General features: G+C 48.3%; 1 protein-coding gene across 1 annotated transcript in view; it reads left to right on the top strand.

Moving 5' to 3' along the window:
* Positions 1-15,070, top strand: part of loxl1 (lysyl oxidase-like 1) — a 119,348-nt gene that overhangs the window by 35,312 nt on the left and 68,966 nt on the right. The window contains exon 2 of the mRNA XM_085972228.1: positions 2,177-2,285. Coding sequence (XP_085828354.1) covers positions 2,177-2,285 — 109 coding nt within the window. The remainder of the gene's footprint in view (positions 1-2,176; positions 2,286-15,070) is intronic.

Genomic DNA, 15,070 nt, shown 5'->3' with positions numbered 1-15,070 from the left:
CATTTTCTGTTGTTATTTCGGATTTCCAGCATCTGCAGTATTTTGCGATCGTGTTAGCTTGTTTTTATTGGTAGTTTCTGTACCCTTCACTAAAGCCTGAAGTTCAAATTGAGCCTTTAGAACTTTTTGGAAAAATTAGCCGTAGAGAAGGTGTTTTCACTTGTGAGGGAGACCAAAACTAGGGGCCGTAAGTAAAAGATAGTCACCAATAAATCCAAAAGGGAAGTCAGGAGAAACTTCTTTAACCAGAGAGTGGTGAGAATGTGGAACTCGCTACCACAGGGAGTGGTTAAGACAAATAGCACAGATACATTTAAGAGGAAGCTGGATAAGCACATGAGGGAGAAAGGAATAGCAGGATATGCTGATAGGGTTAGATGACATAGGGTGGGAGGAGGCTCATGTGGAGCATAAACAACAGCATGGACCAGTTGGGCCGAATGGCCTGCTTCTATGTCATCTGTTATCTGAACAGGGAAGAATCTCCCCCTGAATAGCTGGGCCTCCAGGCCAAATGGGAGCTTGCCCACAAAGCCACCAACCTACTTGGATGGCTGCAACCAACGCCCTTAGGTGACGCTTTTGTTTAACAGCTGCATTTGGGTTACCAATATTATGTGATTGTATTTAAAAGGACAGGCTCACCTGAATCAAAGCCGTTCTATAAATTGAGTCCAAGTCCCCTTTATTTGCAGCTCTTGCCCCACTGTCGACGGGGATCGGTTACATCAGATTGACTGTAACTCAAGGGGTGATATAAGATGTTCAGAACTCGAGGGTGATGCCACTGATGCCCATGATGTATCTCTACATGAGACAGGAGAGAAGAGAAGGAAAGTGAAGATGGTTTTCAAAAATTAATACATGTGGCACTCTGAGGGAGGTTTGAAGTGTGCAGGTGATGGAAAGTTAATACAAGTGATTGAGTTGAAGCTTTACAACACCATTTGATAGAACCAATATTGTTGCAGTACAGTTTTTCTTCTTGCAGAATATAGAAGTATGCAATGTAGAAATATTTGCAATAGTAGATCACTACCTCAGCCAGCGGTTTTCAAATGTTTCTGTTGGAGGGAGGTTGGGGATCGCCAGTGTAAATGTTGGCATTTTCTGGGGGACCCCCGGCGTATATTGGGGCATTCTTGGGGACCCCCACATATATTGTCACATTCCTGGGGACCCCCTGCAAATTTTGGCACATTCCTAAGGACCCCCTCCATGTATATTGGCACATTCCTAAGGGCCCCCATATATATTGGCATATTCCTAAGGAGCCCCATATATATTGACACATTCCTAAGGACCCCCCATATATACAGTATTGACACATTCCTAAGGGCCCCCATATATATTGACACATTCCTAAGGGCCCCCATATATATTGACACATTCCTAAGGGCCCCCATATATATTGACACATTCCTAAGGAGCCCCCATATATATTGGCACATTCCTAAGGGCCCCCATATATATTGACACATTCCTAAGGGCCCCCATATATATTGACACATTCCTAAGGGCCCCCATATATATTGACACATTCCTAAGGAGCCCCCATATATATTGGCACATTCCTAAGGAGCCCCCATATATATTGGCACATTCCTAAGGACCCCTCATATATATTGGCAAATTCCTAAGGACCCCCCATATATATTAAATATTCCTAAGGACCCCCCATATATATTGGCACATTCCTAAAGACCCCCATATAAACATATTCCTAAGGACCCCCCATATATATTGACATATTCCTAAGGACCTCCCATATAGATTGACTCATTCCTAAGGACCCCCCCTATATATTGGCACATTCTTAAGGATCCCCTCCCCCTGTTTATATTGGCACAATCCGGGGGACTCCGATCAGATATTGACACCTTCTTCAGGAACTCCCCTTTCCCAACCTCTGAAAGCCCATGTCAGACACCTAAAAGGACAACTGTGCAATGATATGGAGAAAAGATTCATTTTTATTAGTATAGAGAAACAGAAATAACATCTTGGTAAGTTAACAGACAGAAATCGGATGCTGTGATCCCCTTGGAGATCCCTTTGGGGCTGGGAGACCCCAGGTTGAATACCTGTGCTCTGGGCCTTTGATGTGCAAAGCCATGTGTGATTCCTGAGGTTAACTTTGTTCTCTGTTCCCCTTTTTTTTTCCTTTTTCACTTAGGTTTGCCTGACTTAGTGCCAGACCCGTACTATGTCCAAGCCTCCACTTACGTGCAGAGATCCCACTTGTATTCGTTACGGTGTGCAGCGGAAGAGAAGTGTCTGGCAAGGTATGCAGCCGCATTCGGGACGTGTTTCACCCCCCCCCCCCCCCCACCACCGCCCCCTCCCACCACCCCAGCAGATTTTCATTTGCTTTTTCGAAGTTAAGTGTTCTGTGCTAATGAATCGGAATTCCGAAGGCCTTTCCGTAGGCAGTTAGTACAAAGGGAAAGTCTCATTTGCTGTTCTTTGTCCCAAATCCTGGATTTAGATCAAATGGTTTCCGCTAAAGAAAAAGGTCTACTCATGGAGTCTGCGATGGAATGGAGTTTTCTTCGATTCCTGACATACAAGCCCCTGAACTCCAGTCAACCTGATGTAAATGGCAATGGGGCAAGAACTGGCTATAAGGTGGAATTTCACTCCGTTTATAAATCCGCTTTGATTCAGGCGAGCCTGTCCCTTTAATTGGGAACATAGAACAGCACAGCACAGAAGGAGACCATTTGGCCTATCGGGTCTGCGCCGGCTCTTTCGAAGAGCAACCCAGTTAGTCCCACTCCCCTGCATGTTCCCCATATCCCTGCAATATTTTCTCCAAGTATTTACCCATTATGAAGGCTTCTATTGAATCTGTGTGCAGTTTTGGTCTCCTTACCTAAGAAAGGATATACTTGCCTTAGAGGGAGTGCAGCGAAGGTTCACCAGACTGGTTCCTAGGATGGCAGGACTGTCGTATGAGGAGAGATTGGGTCGACTAGGCCTGTATTCACTGGAGTTTAGAAGAATGAGAGGGGATCTCATTGAAACATATAAAATTCTGACAGGGCTAGGCAGACTGGGATGCAGGGAGGATGTTTCCCCTGGCTGGGGGGTCTAGAATGAGGGGTCACAGTCTCAGGATACGGGGTAGGACATTTAGGACTGAGATGAGGAGAAATTTCTTCACTCAGAGGGTGGTGAAACTGTGGAATTCTTTACCACAGAAGGCTGTGGAGGCCAAGTCACTGAATATATTTAAGAAGGAGATAGATAGATTTCTAGACGCAAAAGGCATCAAGGGGTATGGGGAGAGAGCAGGAATATGGTATTGAGATAGAGGATCAGCCATGATTATATTGAATGGCGGAGCAGGCTCGAAGTGCTGAATGCCTGCTCCTGCTCCTATTTTTCTATGTTTCTATGTTTCCACCACCCTATCAGGCAGTGCATTCCAAATCCTAACCACTCGTTGCATAAAAAAGTTTTCCTCATGTCGCCTCTAGTTCATTTGCCAATCACCTTAAATCTGTGCCCTCTGGTTATCGACCCTTCAGCCATTGGAAAGAGTTTCTCTTTATTTACTCTATCTAAACCCGTCATGATTGTAAACACCTTGATCAAATCTCCTCTTAGCCTTTTCTGCTCGAAGGAGAACAACCCCAGCTTCTCCAGTCTATCCATGTAACCGTAATCCCTCATCCCCGGAACCATTCCAGTAAATCTCTTCTGCTCCCTCTCCATAATAACACAACAAAATGTCATTAAATGCTAGTGCCCAAATGCAGCAGGAAAAATAACCCTGAAAGTTGCCTTCAGGGTGTCGGGCGGCTGCAACATGAAGTTGGCGGTTCAGTGGGTGTCATTTCTCCTGGTGGCCCATAGTCATATTTGAGAGCTGGATGGATCTGCATTGATGCAATCCCTTCACATGACGTTACAACTAACTCCTGGATCAATCTGCAGGCTACTACGCCAGGAGCAAAATGAACACGCGGGACAAATTCGACCTCTGGGAATCGGAATGGGAACAAAAATTTGGAAAGCTGCTGACCTGAAATTCAAAGGGAACCTGGCGTGTGTGTTTGTGTGTGAACCGGGAAGAGCCTCCACCCCGATGGCCAGGGGCTTCTGGCTGACGATGGACCACCTGCAGAATGAGACACACCCACTAAGCCACCAGCTTGCTTTTTGTAGCCACACTCTGGGGAGGGCCACCCAAGACCCTGAGGCAAACTTCCTGTGCAGCTGACAGATGGTCTTCCCAGCTGCCTTTTGGGCGACGCTATTTACTGATATTTTGTTGCGTTTACTTAAAGGGACAGGCTTACCTGAATCAAAGCGGAGCTGTAAATTGAGTGAAATTTCGCTTTATAATCAGCTCGTGCAATGCTGCCAATTACACCGGGTTGAGTGGAGTGCAGGGGCTTGTATGTCAGTAATTAAAGGAAAAACATGCATCTTCAGCGGGCGGTCTGCATCCTTGGTGTCAACCTGCTTTTTTTTTCTTCTCCCAGGCTACTGGTTCACTGCTGTCTATTCCGCCTTGTCCGATTTTCTGCTTCCATTCCTCCCTGATGTTTATATTTACCATGGTCTGTCACCCAGCGATCGGAGGCATCAGACAAACCTCCTCCCAAGGGGCAAATGTTAGCACTGGAGCGCCATCACATTAACACGCCGCTTTCGACAGTGCTCCTGTCGTCGGAGAGAACTGCTTAAAGTAAATGGGATTTGAGCAACGAGGCTCTCATCCACCCTGCTTGCATTGCACTTGAGTGGCAGGGTGTGCAACTGTTAGTTATTCTGCTGCTGTGGAATACCGGAGCACTGATGTTTTTACATTGAAAGAAAGACTTGCATTTATATAGCGCCCTTCACGACCTCAGGATATGCCAAAGTGCTTTACAGCCAATGAAGTACTTTTTGAAGTGTAGTCACTGTTGTAATGTAGGAAGCACGGCAACCAATTTGCACACAGCAAGCTCCCACAAACAGCATTGTGATAACGACCAGATAATCTGTTTGTTCTTTTAGTGATGTTGGTTGAGGGATAAATATTGGCCAAGACACCGGAGAGAACTCCCCTGCTCTTCGAAACAGTTGTTTTACTCGCATCCGCGAGAGCAGCCTAGGTTTGATCTCTCATCTGAAAGACGACACCTCCAACAGTGCAGCACTCCCTCATCAGTCCCTTTGATCCCATGGCACTATTTCGAAGAAGAGCAGGGGAGTTCTCCCTGGTGTCCTGGCCAATATTGATCCCTCAATCAACATCACTAAAACAGATTATCTGGTCATTCTCACATTGCTGTTTGTGGGAGCTTGCTGTGTGCAAATTGGCTGCTGCATTTCCTACATTACAACAGTGACCACACTTCCAAAGAAACAAGTACGTCATTGGCTGTAAAGCGCTTTGGGACGTCTGGGGGTCATGAAAGGCGGTGTAGAACTGCAAGTCTTTTACTTTTTTTAGTACTGCACTGGAGTGTCAGCCTGGATTTTATAAGAACATAAGTAATAGGAGCAGGAGTCGGCCATTCGGCCCCTCGAGCCTGCTCCGCCATTCAATGAGATCATGGCTGATCTTCTACCTCATCTCCACTTTCCTGCACTATCCCCATATCCCTTGATTCCTGTAATATCCATGACGCCTATCCTCTGATGGCACTTTCATAAGACCAGTGCAGCTCACAGGAAACGGTAATGAACCAAACAGCATATGATGTGGATTACCTGTGGGATCAAATTAATTCCGTGGTGGCGGGATACAAAGTACTTAGATGTGCACTTGAAGTGCCGTAACCTACAAGGATACGGACCAAGTGGGATTAGGCTGGATAGCTTTTTTTTTAATTCATTGATGGGATGTGGGTGTCGCTGGCTGGCTAGGCCTGCATTTAGTGCCCATCCCTAATTGCCCTTGAGAAGATGGTGGTGAGCCGCCTTCTTGAACCGCTGCAGTCCATATGGTGTAGGTGCACCCACAATGCTGTTAGGAAGGGAGTTCCAGGATTTTGGCCCAGCGACAGTGAAGGAACGGCGATACAGGTCCAAGTCAGGATGGTGTGTGGCTTGGAGGGGAACTTGTAGGTGGTGATGTTCCCATGCGTCTGCTGCCCTTGACTTCTAAGTGGTAGAGGTCGCGGGTTTGGAAGGTGCTGTTGAAGAAGCCTTGGTGAGTTGCTGCAGTGCATCTTGTAGATGGTACACACTGCAGCCACAGTGCGCCGGTGCTGGAGGGAGTGAATGTTGAAGGTGGTGGATGGAGTGCCAATCAAGCGGGCTGCTTTATCCTGAATGGTGTCGAGCTTCTTGAGTGTTGTTGGAGCTGCACTCATCCAGGCAAGTGGAGAGTATTCCATCACACTCCTGACTTGTGCCTTGTAGATGGTGGAAAGGCTTTGGGGAGTCAGGAGGTGAGACACTTGCCGCAGAATTCCCAGCCTCTGGCCTGCTCTTGTAGCCACAGTATTTATATGGCTGGTCCAGTTCAGTTTCTGATCAATGGTAACCCCCAGAATGTTGATAGTAGGGGATTCAGCGATGGTAATGCCATTGAATGTCAAGGGGAGATGGTTAGAGTCTCGCTTGTTGGAGATGGTCATTGCCCTGCACTTGTGTGGTGCGAATGTTACTTGCCACTTGTCAGCCCAAGTCTGAATATTGTCCAGGTCTTGCTGCATATGGACACGGACTGCGTCAGTATCTGACGAGTCTCGAATGGTGCTGAACAGTGTGCAATCATCAGCGAACATCCCCACTTCTGACCTTATGATGGAGGGAAGGTCATTGATGAAACAGCTGAAGATGGTTGGGCCTAGGACACTGCCCTGAGGAACTCCTGCAGTGATGTCATGTGATTGAGATGAATGACCTCCAACAACCACAGCCAACTTCCTTTGAGCTAGGTATGATTCCAACCAATGGAGAGTTTTCCCCTTGATTCCCATTGACTTCAGTTTTGCTAGGGCTCCTTGATGCCACACTCGATCAAATGCTGCCTTGATGTCAAGGGCAGTCACTCGCACCTCACCTCTTGAGTTCAGCTCTTTTGTCCATGTTTGGACCAAGGCTGTAATGAGGTCAGGAGCTGAGTGGCCCTGGCGGAACCCAAACTGGGTGTCAGTTAGCAGGTTATTGCTGAGTAAGTGCCGCTTGATAGCACTGTCGACGACACCTTCCATCACTTTGCTGATGATTGAGAGTAGACTGATAGGACGGTAATTGGCCGGGTCGGATTTGTCCTGCTTTTTGTAGACAGGACATACTTGGGCAATTTTCCACATTGCCGGGTAGATGCCGTTGTAGCTGTACTGGAACAGCTTGGCTAGGGGCGCAGCTAGTTCTGGAGCACAAGTCTTCAGTACTATTGCTGGAATGTTGTCAGGGCCCATAGCCTTTGCAGTATCCAGTGTCTTCAGCCATTTCTTGACATCACGTGAAGTGAATTGAATGGGCTGAAGACTGACATCTGTGATGCTGGGGACCTCAGGAGGAGGCCGAGATGGATCATCCACTCGGCACTTCTGGCTGAAGATAGTTGCAAATGCTTCAGCCTTGTCTTTTGCACTCACGTGCTGGGCTCCACCATCATTGAGGATGGGGATATTTTTGGAGCCTCCTCCTCCTGTTAACTGTTTAATTGTCCACCACCACTCACGGCTGGATGTGGCAGGACTGCAGAGCTTTGATTTGATCCAATGGTTGTGAGATCGCTTAGCTCTGTCTATCGCATGTTGCTTCCGTTGTTTGGCATGCAAGTAGTCCTGTGTTGTAGCCTCACCAGGTTGACACCTCATTTTCCGGTATGCCTGGTGCTGTTCCCGGCATGCTCTCCTGCACTCTTCGTTAAACCAGGGTTGATCTCCCGGCTTGATGGTAATGGTAGAGTGAGGGATATGCCGGGCCATAAAGTTACAGATTGTGGTTGAATACAATTCTGCTGCTGCTGATGGCCCATAGCGCCTCATGGATGCCCAGTTTTGAGTTGCCAGATCTGTTCAAAATCTGTCCCATTTAGCACGGTGGTAGTGCCACACAACACGGTGGAGGGTATCCTCAACATGAAGACGGGACTTCGTCTCCACAAGGACTGTGCGGTGGTCACTTCCACCAATGCTGTCATGGACAGATGCATCTGCAACAGGTAGATTGGTGAGGACGAGATCAAGTAGGTTTTTCCCTCTTGTTGTTTCCCTCACCACCTGTCGCAGACCCAGTCTGGCAGCTATGTCCTTTAGGACTCAGCCAGCTCGGTCAGTTGTGGTGCTACCGAGCCACTCCTGGTGATGGACATTGAAGTCCCCCACCCAGAGGACATTTTGTGCCCTTGCTACTCTTAGTGCTTCTTCCAATTGGTGTTCAACATGAAGGAGTACTGATTCATCAGCTGAGGGAGGGCGGTAGGTGGTAATTAGCAGGAGGTTTCCTTGCCCATGTTTGACTTGCTGCCATGAGACCTCATGGGGTCCTGAGTCAATGTTGAGGACTCCCAGGGCTACTCCCTCCCGACTGTATACCACGGTGCCACCACCTCTGGTGGGTCTGTCCTGCTGGTGGGACAGGACATACCCAGGGATGGTGATGGTGGTGTCTGGGACATTGGTTGTAAGGTATGATTCGGTAATTCTGACTATGTCAGGCTGTTGCTTGACTAGTCTGTGGGACAGCTCTCCCAATTTTGGCACAAGCCCCCAGATGTTGGTAAGGAGGACTTTGCAGGGTCGACAGGGCTGGATTTGCCGTTGCCGTTGTCGTTGTCGTTTCCAGTGCCGAGGTCGATGCCAGGTCGTCCGGCCGGTTTTATTCTTATTGTTTTTCGGAGCGGTTGTTTACGACTGAGTGGCTTGCTAGGCCATTTCAGAGGGCATTAAGAGTCAACCACATTGCTGTGGGTCTGGAATCACATGGAGGCCAGACCAGGTAAGGACGGCAGATTTCCTTCCCTAAAGGACATTAGTGAACCAGATGGGTTTTGCAACAATCGACAATGGTATCATGGTCGCCATTACTAAGACTAACATTTAATTCCAGAATTAAATTGAATTGAATTTAAATTCCACCAGCTGCCGTGGTGGGATTTGAACCCATATCTTCAGAGCATTTGACTGAGCCTCTGGCTTACTAGTCTAGTGACATAACCACTACGCCACCGCCGGGCCGAAAGACCTCCTTCTGTGCTGTAAATTTCTACGATTCTATGATCATTGAGGATGAACTAAATTCTCAACGGCTCACGGTGGTTCTGTAGAAAGCCTCCGCTCCAGCATGGCGTATTACGGAGGTTGTGTTTCAGTCGCCTGATTGATGCCTCTCTCGCTGAACTCTTGTTCAACCAGCTCTTCATTCACTGAACTACACCGATAGGAAATTTCATTAAGAGGGCAACGACTCTCTGAGAAACTGTTCAGCAAACCTTCTCATTTTTTTGCTCCCAGGCAATGGAATGATATGATGATGCATTTTGATGCAAATTATATCACTTTTGCAAGGCTTCATTATGATGAGTGATAGCTGTCTCTTGTTCTGCAGACTATTAAGGTTTGGTAAGCATTTTTTGTGAAGATAATGCTCCTTTGATCACAAGAATGGATGAAGAATACAAGGGGGTGATAATTATGCTACAGTTTTATAAAGATCTGCTGAGAACGCATTTCTTTTTATTCGCTTGTGGGCTGTGGGCATCGCTGACGAGGCCAGCATTTATTGCCCATCCCTAGTTGCCCTTGAGAAGGTGGTGGTGAGCCGCCTTCTTGAACCGCTGCAGTCCGTGTGGTGAAGGTGCTCCCACAGTGCTGTTAGGGAGGGAGTTCCAGGATTTTGACCCAGCGACGATGAAGGATCGGCCGATATACTTCCAAGTCAGGATGGTGTGTGACTTGGAGTACTGTATTCAGTTCTGGGCACTGCACCTCAGGACAGATATATTGGCCTTGGAGGGGGTGCAGCGCAGATTCACCAGAATGATGCCGGGGCTAAAAAGGTTCAATTATGAGGAGAGGTTGCCTAGACTAGGCTTGTATTGCCTTGGGTATAGAAGGTTGAAGGGTAATCTAATTGAGGTATTTAAAATTATAAAAGGATTTGATAGGGTATAACGAGAAACTATTTCCTCTGGTGGGGGAGTCCGGAACAAGGGGGCATAACCTTAAAATTGGAGCTAGGCCGTTCAGGGTGATGTCAGGAAGCACTTCTTCACACAAAGGGAAGTGGAAATCTGGAACTCTCCCAGGTTGAGGCTGCGGGGGGGTGGGGGGGTCAATTGGAAATTTCAGAACTGAGATTGATAGATTTTTATCAGGCAAGGATATTCAAGGATATGAAACCAAGGCGGGTAGATGGAATTAAGACAGAGATCAGCCATGATCTCATTGAATGGCAGAACAGGCTCGAGGGGCTGAATGGCCTCCTCCTGTTCCTATGTTCCTCAGAAAGAACAGAGGACTTGGGGGTAACACGTTTACTGGTTTGCCTCAATTGGTAGCCATCTCCCTTTTATGTCAGAAAGTTGTAGAAACATAGAAACATAGGAGCAGGAGTCGGCCATTCGGCCCTTCGAGCCTGCCCCGCCATTCAATATGATCATGGCTGATCCTCTATCTCAATACCATATTCCCGCTCTCTCCCCATACCCCTTGATGCCTTTTGTGTCTAGAAATCTATCTACTTCTTAAATATATTCAGTGACTTGGCCTCCACAGCCTTCTGTGGTAGAGAATTCCACAGGTTTACCACCCTCTGAGTGAAGAAATTTCTCCTCACCTCAGTCCTAAATGTCCTACCCCGTATCCTGAGACTGTAACCCCTCGTTCTAGACCCCCCCAACCAGGGGAAACATCCTCCCTGCATCCAGTCTGTCTAGCCCTGTCAGAATTTTATACGTTTCAATGAGATTCCCCTCTCATTCTTCTAAACTCTAGTGAATACAGGCCTAGTCGACCCAATCTCTCCTCATACAACAGTCCTGCCATCCCAGGAATCAGCCTGGTGAACCTTCGCTGCACTCCCCCTATGGCAAGTATATCCTTTCTTAGGTAAGGAGACCAAAACTGCACACAGTACTCCAGGTGTGGTCTCACCAAGGCCCTGTATAACTGTAGTAAGACTGAGGCTCACTCACTGTAAGTTTGAGGCTCACTCCAGGACTTGAACACATAATCTAGTGTTATAAATCTCATCATCATAAAGAAACTACTCATGAAATAACACTGGACGGCCAGCTGGTGGCGCCGTCCAAGGAGTATAAATACTCGGGCGTGGGCCCCAGCTTGCCCAGGGACATTTTGTAAGACAGGAACTAGTGAAGTACAACTAGACCGCCATGTTCTGAAACTAGTTGATTAAAGCCTTGCTTTATACTCAAACCAAGTGCGTAGTGAGTTTTATTACGTCAGACAGTTCCGTGCAGTACTATTGTCGGGGGTTCCTTCAGCTGAGACTGAAACGCCATTTGCCTGTTTAGGTGGACGTGAAAGATCCAACAGCTCTATTCAAAGAAGAGCAGGGAATTCTCCTGGTGTCCCGGCCATATTCCTCCCTCAATCCACGCCCTCAGAACAGATTAACTGGTCACTTATCTAATCTGTTGTTTAGCGGGATCTTGCATTGTGCAAATTAGCTGCTGCGTTTGCCTAGAATAACAACAGTGACGGCACATCTACTTTAATTCAAAAAGCAAGATAATGCGGACGCTGGAAATCCGAAAATGCTGGAAACACTCGGCAGGTCAGAGCAGCATCTGTGCAGAGAGAAACAGAGTCAGCGTTTCAGGTCGATGACCCTTCGTCAGAACTTTATCTGCTTCAATTCATCAGCTGTGAAGTGCTTTGGCACATCCTGAAAGGCACTTTCTGATAAAGTTTTAATCTCTCAGTTGAGGAGCACATGAGTTTAAACTGTAGTCACAATTAACGCGTGAGCTTGCTTTTCCTGATTAGAATTTTCCCAGATTTTGACTGGGTGTGCTGGCCACAAATCAGCAGAATCCTTGGCCTCTTGCATTGTTCCACGGAAGCTCAGCGTAAGCTCGAGGAACAGCTCCTCATCTTTCGATTAGGCACTTTACAGCCTTCCGGACTCAACATAGAGTTCAACAATTTCAGATCATAACCTCGGCCCCTATCATATATATATACTAGCTGGAGTGCCCGGCGGTGCCGAGGTTTTTTCGAGGGCATGTTGTTGTTGGAAGAGAGAGAGAGAGTGACTGGGGGGGGTGGCAGAGAGAGAGAGAGAGCGACTGGGCGGGGGGGAAAGAGAGAGAGCGCGACTGGGGGGGAAGAGAGAGAGCGAGTGGGGGGGAAGAGAGAGAGCGAGTGGGGGGGAAGAGAGAGAGCGAGTGGGGGGGAAGAGAGAGAGCGAGTGGGGGGAAGAGAGAGCGAGTGGGGGGGAAGAGAGAGAGTGGCTGGGGGGAAGAGAGAGAGCGAGTGGGGGGGAAGAGAGAGAGCGGCTGGGGGGGAAGAGAGAGAGCGGCTGGGGGGGAAGAGAGAGCGCGAGTGGGGGGGAAGAGAGAGCGCGAGTGGGGGGGAAGAGAGAGAGCGAGTGGGGGGGAAGAGAGAGAGCAGCTGGGGGGGAAGAGAGCGCGAGTGGGGGGGAAGAGAGAGAGCGAGTGGGGGGGAAGAGAGAGCGGCTGGGGGGGAAGAGAGAGAGCGGCTGGGGGGGAAGAGAGAGCGCGGCTGGGGGGGAAGAGAGAGCGCGGCTGGGGGGGAAGAGAGAGCGCGGCTGGGGGGGAAGAGAGAGCGCGGCTGGGGGGGAGAGAGAGCGCGGCTGGGGGGGAAGAGAGAGAGCGGCTGGGGGGGAAGAGAGAGAGCGGCTGGGGGGGAAGAGAGAGAGCGAGTGGGGGGAAGCGAGAGAGCGAGTGGGGGGAAGAGAGAGAGCGAGGGGGGGAAGAGAGAGAGCGAGTGGGGGGGAAGAGAGAGAGCGAGTGGGGGGGAAGAGAGAGAGCGAGTGGGGGGGAAGAGAGAGAGCGAGTGGGGGGGAAGAGAGAGAGCGAGTGGGGGGGAAGAGAGAGAGCGAGTGGGGGGAAGAGAGAGAGCGAGTGACACTTTTTGTCTGTGTGTTTTTTTCTTCTCCCCCACATGGCAGCTGTCTTTCATTCTGCCAGCACAATTTACACTTCATCTAGAGCCAAAGCTCCTTCAACAGCACCTTCCAAACCCGTGAGCTCTACCACTTAGAAGGACAAGGGCAGCAGACGCATGGGAACATCACCACCTACAAGTTCCCCTCCAAGCCACACACCACCCTGACTTGGACCTGTATCGCCGTTCCTTCACTGTCGCTGGGCCAAAATCCTGGAACTCCCTTCCTAACAGCATTGTGGGTGCACCTACACCATATGGACTACAGCGGTTCAAGGCGGTGGCTCACCACCATCTTCTCAAAGGGCAATTAGGGATGGGCACTAACTGCAGGCCTAGCCAGCCAGCGACGCCCACATCCCATCAACGAATAATTTTTTTTTTTTTAAATCCTTTGTTTCTTAACCTGTCCCATTACCATCTCCTCTTGCCTTGAATATCTCTTAATGTCTCTTCACCTCTCCTGCCTTCTGTCCTATCACAGACCTTCCCTTTTGTTCTTTCATCCCCTCCTCCCTTTCCCAGCCTCTTCACTTGCTTACAAATCTGTTCCATTTGCTGCTTTTTTTCCAGTTCTGATGAAAAGTCATCGACCTGAAACGTTAACTCTGTTTCTCTCTCTACAGATGCTGCCCGACCTGCTGAGTTTCTCCAGCATTTTCTGTTTTTATTTCAGCAGAATCCTCTGTAGCTTCCATCTTCTTGGGTGTGGGGAAAGGGTCCTGCTGTGAAAACTGCCCCAGCCTAAGACCTCCATTGTAGAATCATAGAAATTTATGGCACAGAAGGAGGCCATTCGGCCCATCGTGCCTGCGCCAGTTGAAAAATAGCTATCCAGCCGAATCCCACTTTCCAGCTCTTGGTCCATAGCCTTGCAGTTAGTGGAAGTTTATGAAAGTAAAGCTGTCATGATACAGAGTAGTATTGATATCTGAAGCATGGAATATGATGACTGGAGGCAGCAGCAGAGGTCTTGAAGGGGGAAGGAGAGCCAGCACGGATTTGTTAAAGGCAAATCGTGTTTGACTAGCTTGATTGAGTTTTTTGATGAGGTATCACAGAGGGTGAATGAAGGCAGTGCAGTTGATGTTGTGTACATGGACTTTCAAAAGCCTTTTGATAAAGGACCACGTTTTAGGCTTCTTAGCAAAATTGAAGCCATGGGATAAAAGGGGCACTAGCAGCATGGATACAAAATTGGCTAAGGGATTAAAAAACAGAGAGTTGTGGTGAATGGCTGTTTATCGGACTGGAGGGAGGTATACAATCCTGACAAAGGGTTTCGACCTGAAACGTTGACTCTATTTCTCTCTCCACGGATGTTGGCTGGCCTGCTGAGTTTTTCCAGCATTTTCTGTTATTATTTCGGATTTCCAGCATCTGCAGTATTTTGCTATCGTCGAGGTATACAGTGGCGTTCCCCAGGGTTCAGTACTAGGACCAGCGCTGTTTTTGAGATACATTAATGACTTGGACTTGGGTGTACAAGGCACAATTTCAAAATTTGCAGAGGACACAAAACTTGTTAGTGTAGTAAACAGTGAGGAAGATAGTGATAGACTTCAAGAGGACATAGGCAGGCTGGTGGAATGGGCGGACATAAGGCAGATGGAATTCAACACAGAAGTGTGAGGAGATGCATTTTGGCAGGAAGAATGAGAAGAGACAATCCAAGCTAAATGGTACTATTTTAAACGGGGAGCAAGAACAGAGGGACCTCGGGTTGTTTGTACACAAATCTTTGAAGGCAGCAAGACCGGTTAACAAAGCAGTTAATAAAGTATATGGGATCCTGGGCTTTATCAATAGAGGCACAGAGTACAAAATCCAGGCAGTTATGCTAAACTAATATAAAACACTAGTTCGGCCCCAGCTGGAGTATTGTGTCCAATTCTGGGCACCGCTCTTTAGGAAGGACGTGAAGGCTTTGGAGAGGGTGCAGAAGAGATTTACTGGAATGGTTCCGGGGATGAGGGATTGCAGTTACGTGGATAGACTGGAGAAGCTGGGGT

The sequence above is a fragment of the Somniosus microcephalus genome, chromosome 32 (assembly GCF_052327205.1).
Source record: "Somniosus microcephalus isolate GS21.2 chromosome 32, FLI_Smic_1.0, whole genome shotgun sequence".
NCBI lineage: Eukaryota > Metazoa > Chordata > Chondrichthyes > Squaliformes > Somniosidae > Somniosus > Somniosus microcephalus.
This window is presented reverse-complemented; position numbering and strand designations above follow the sequence as displayed.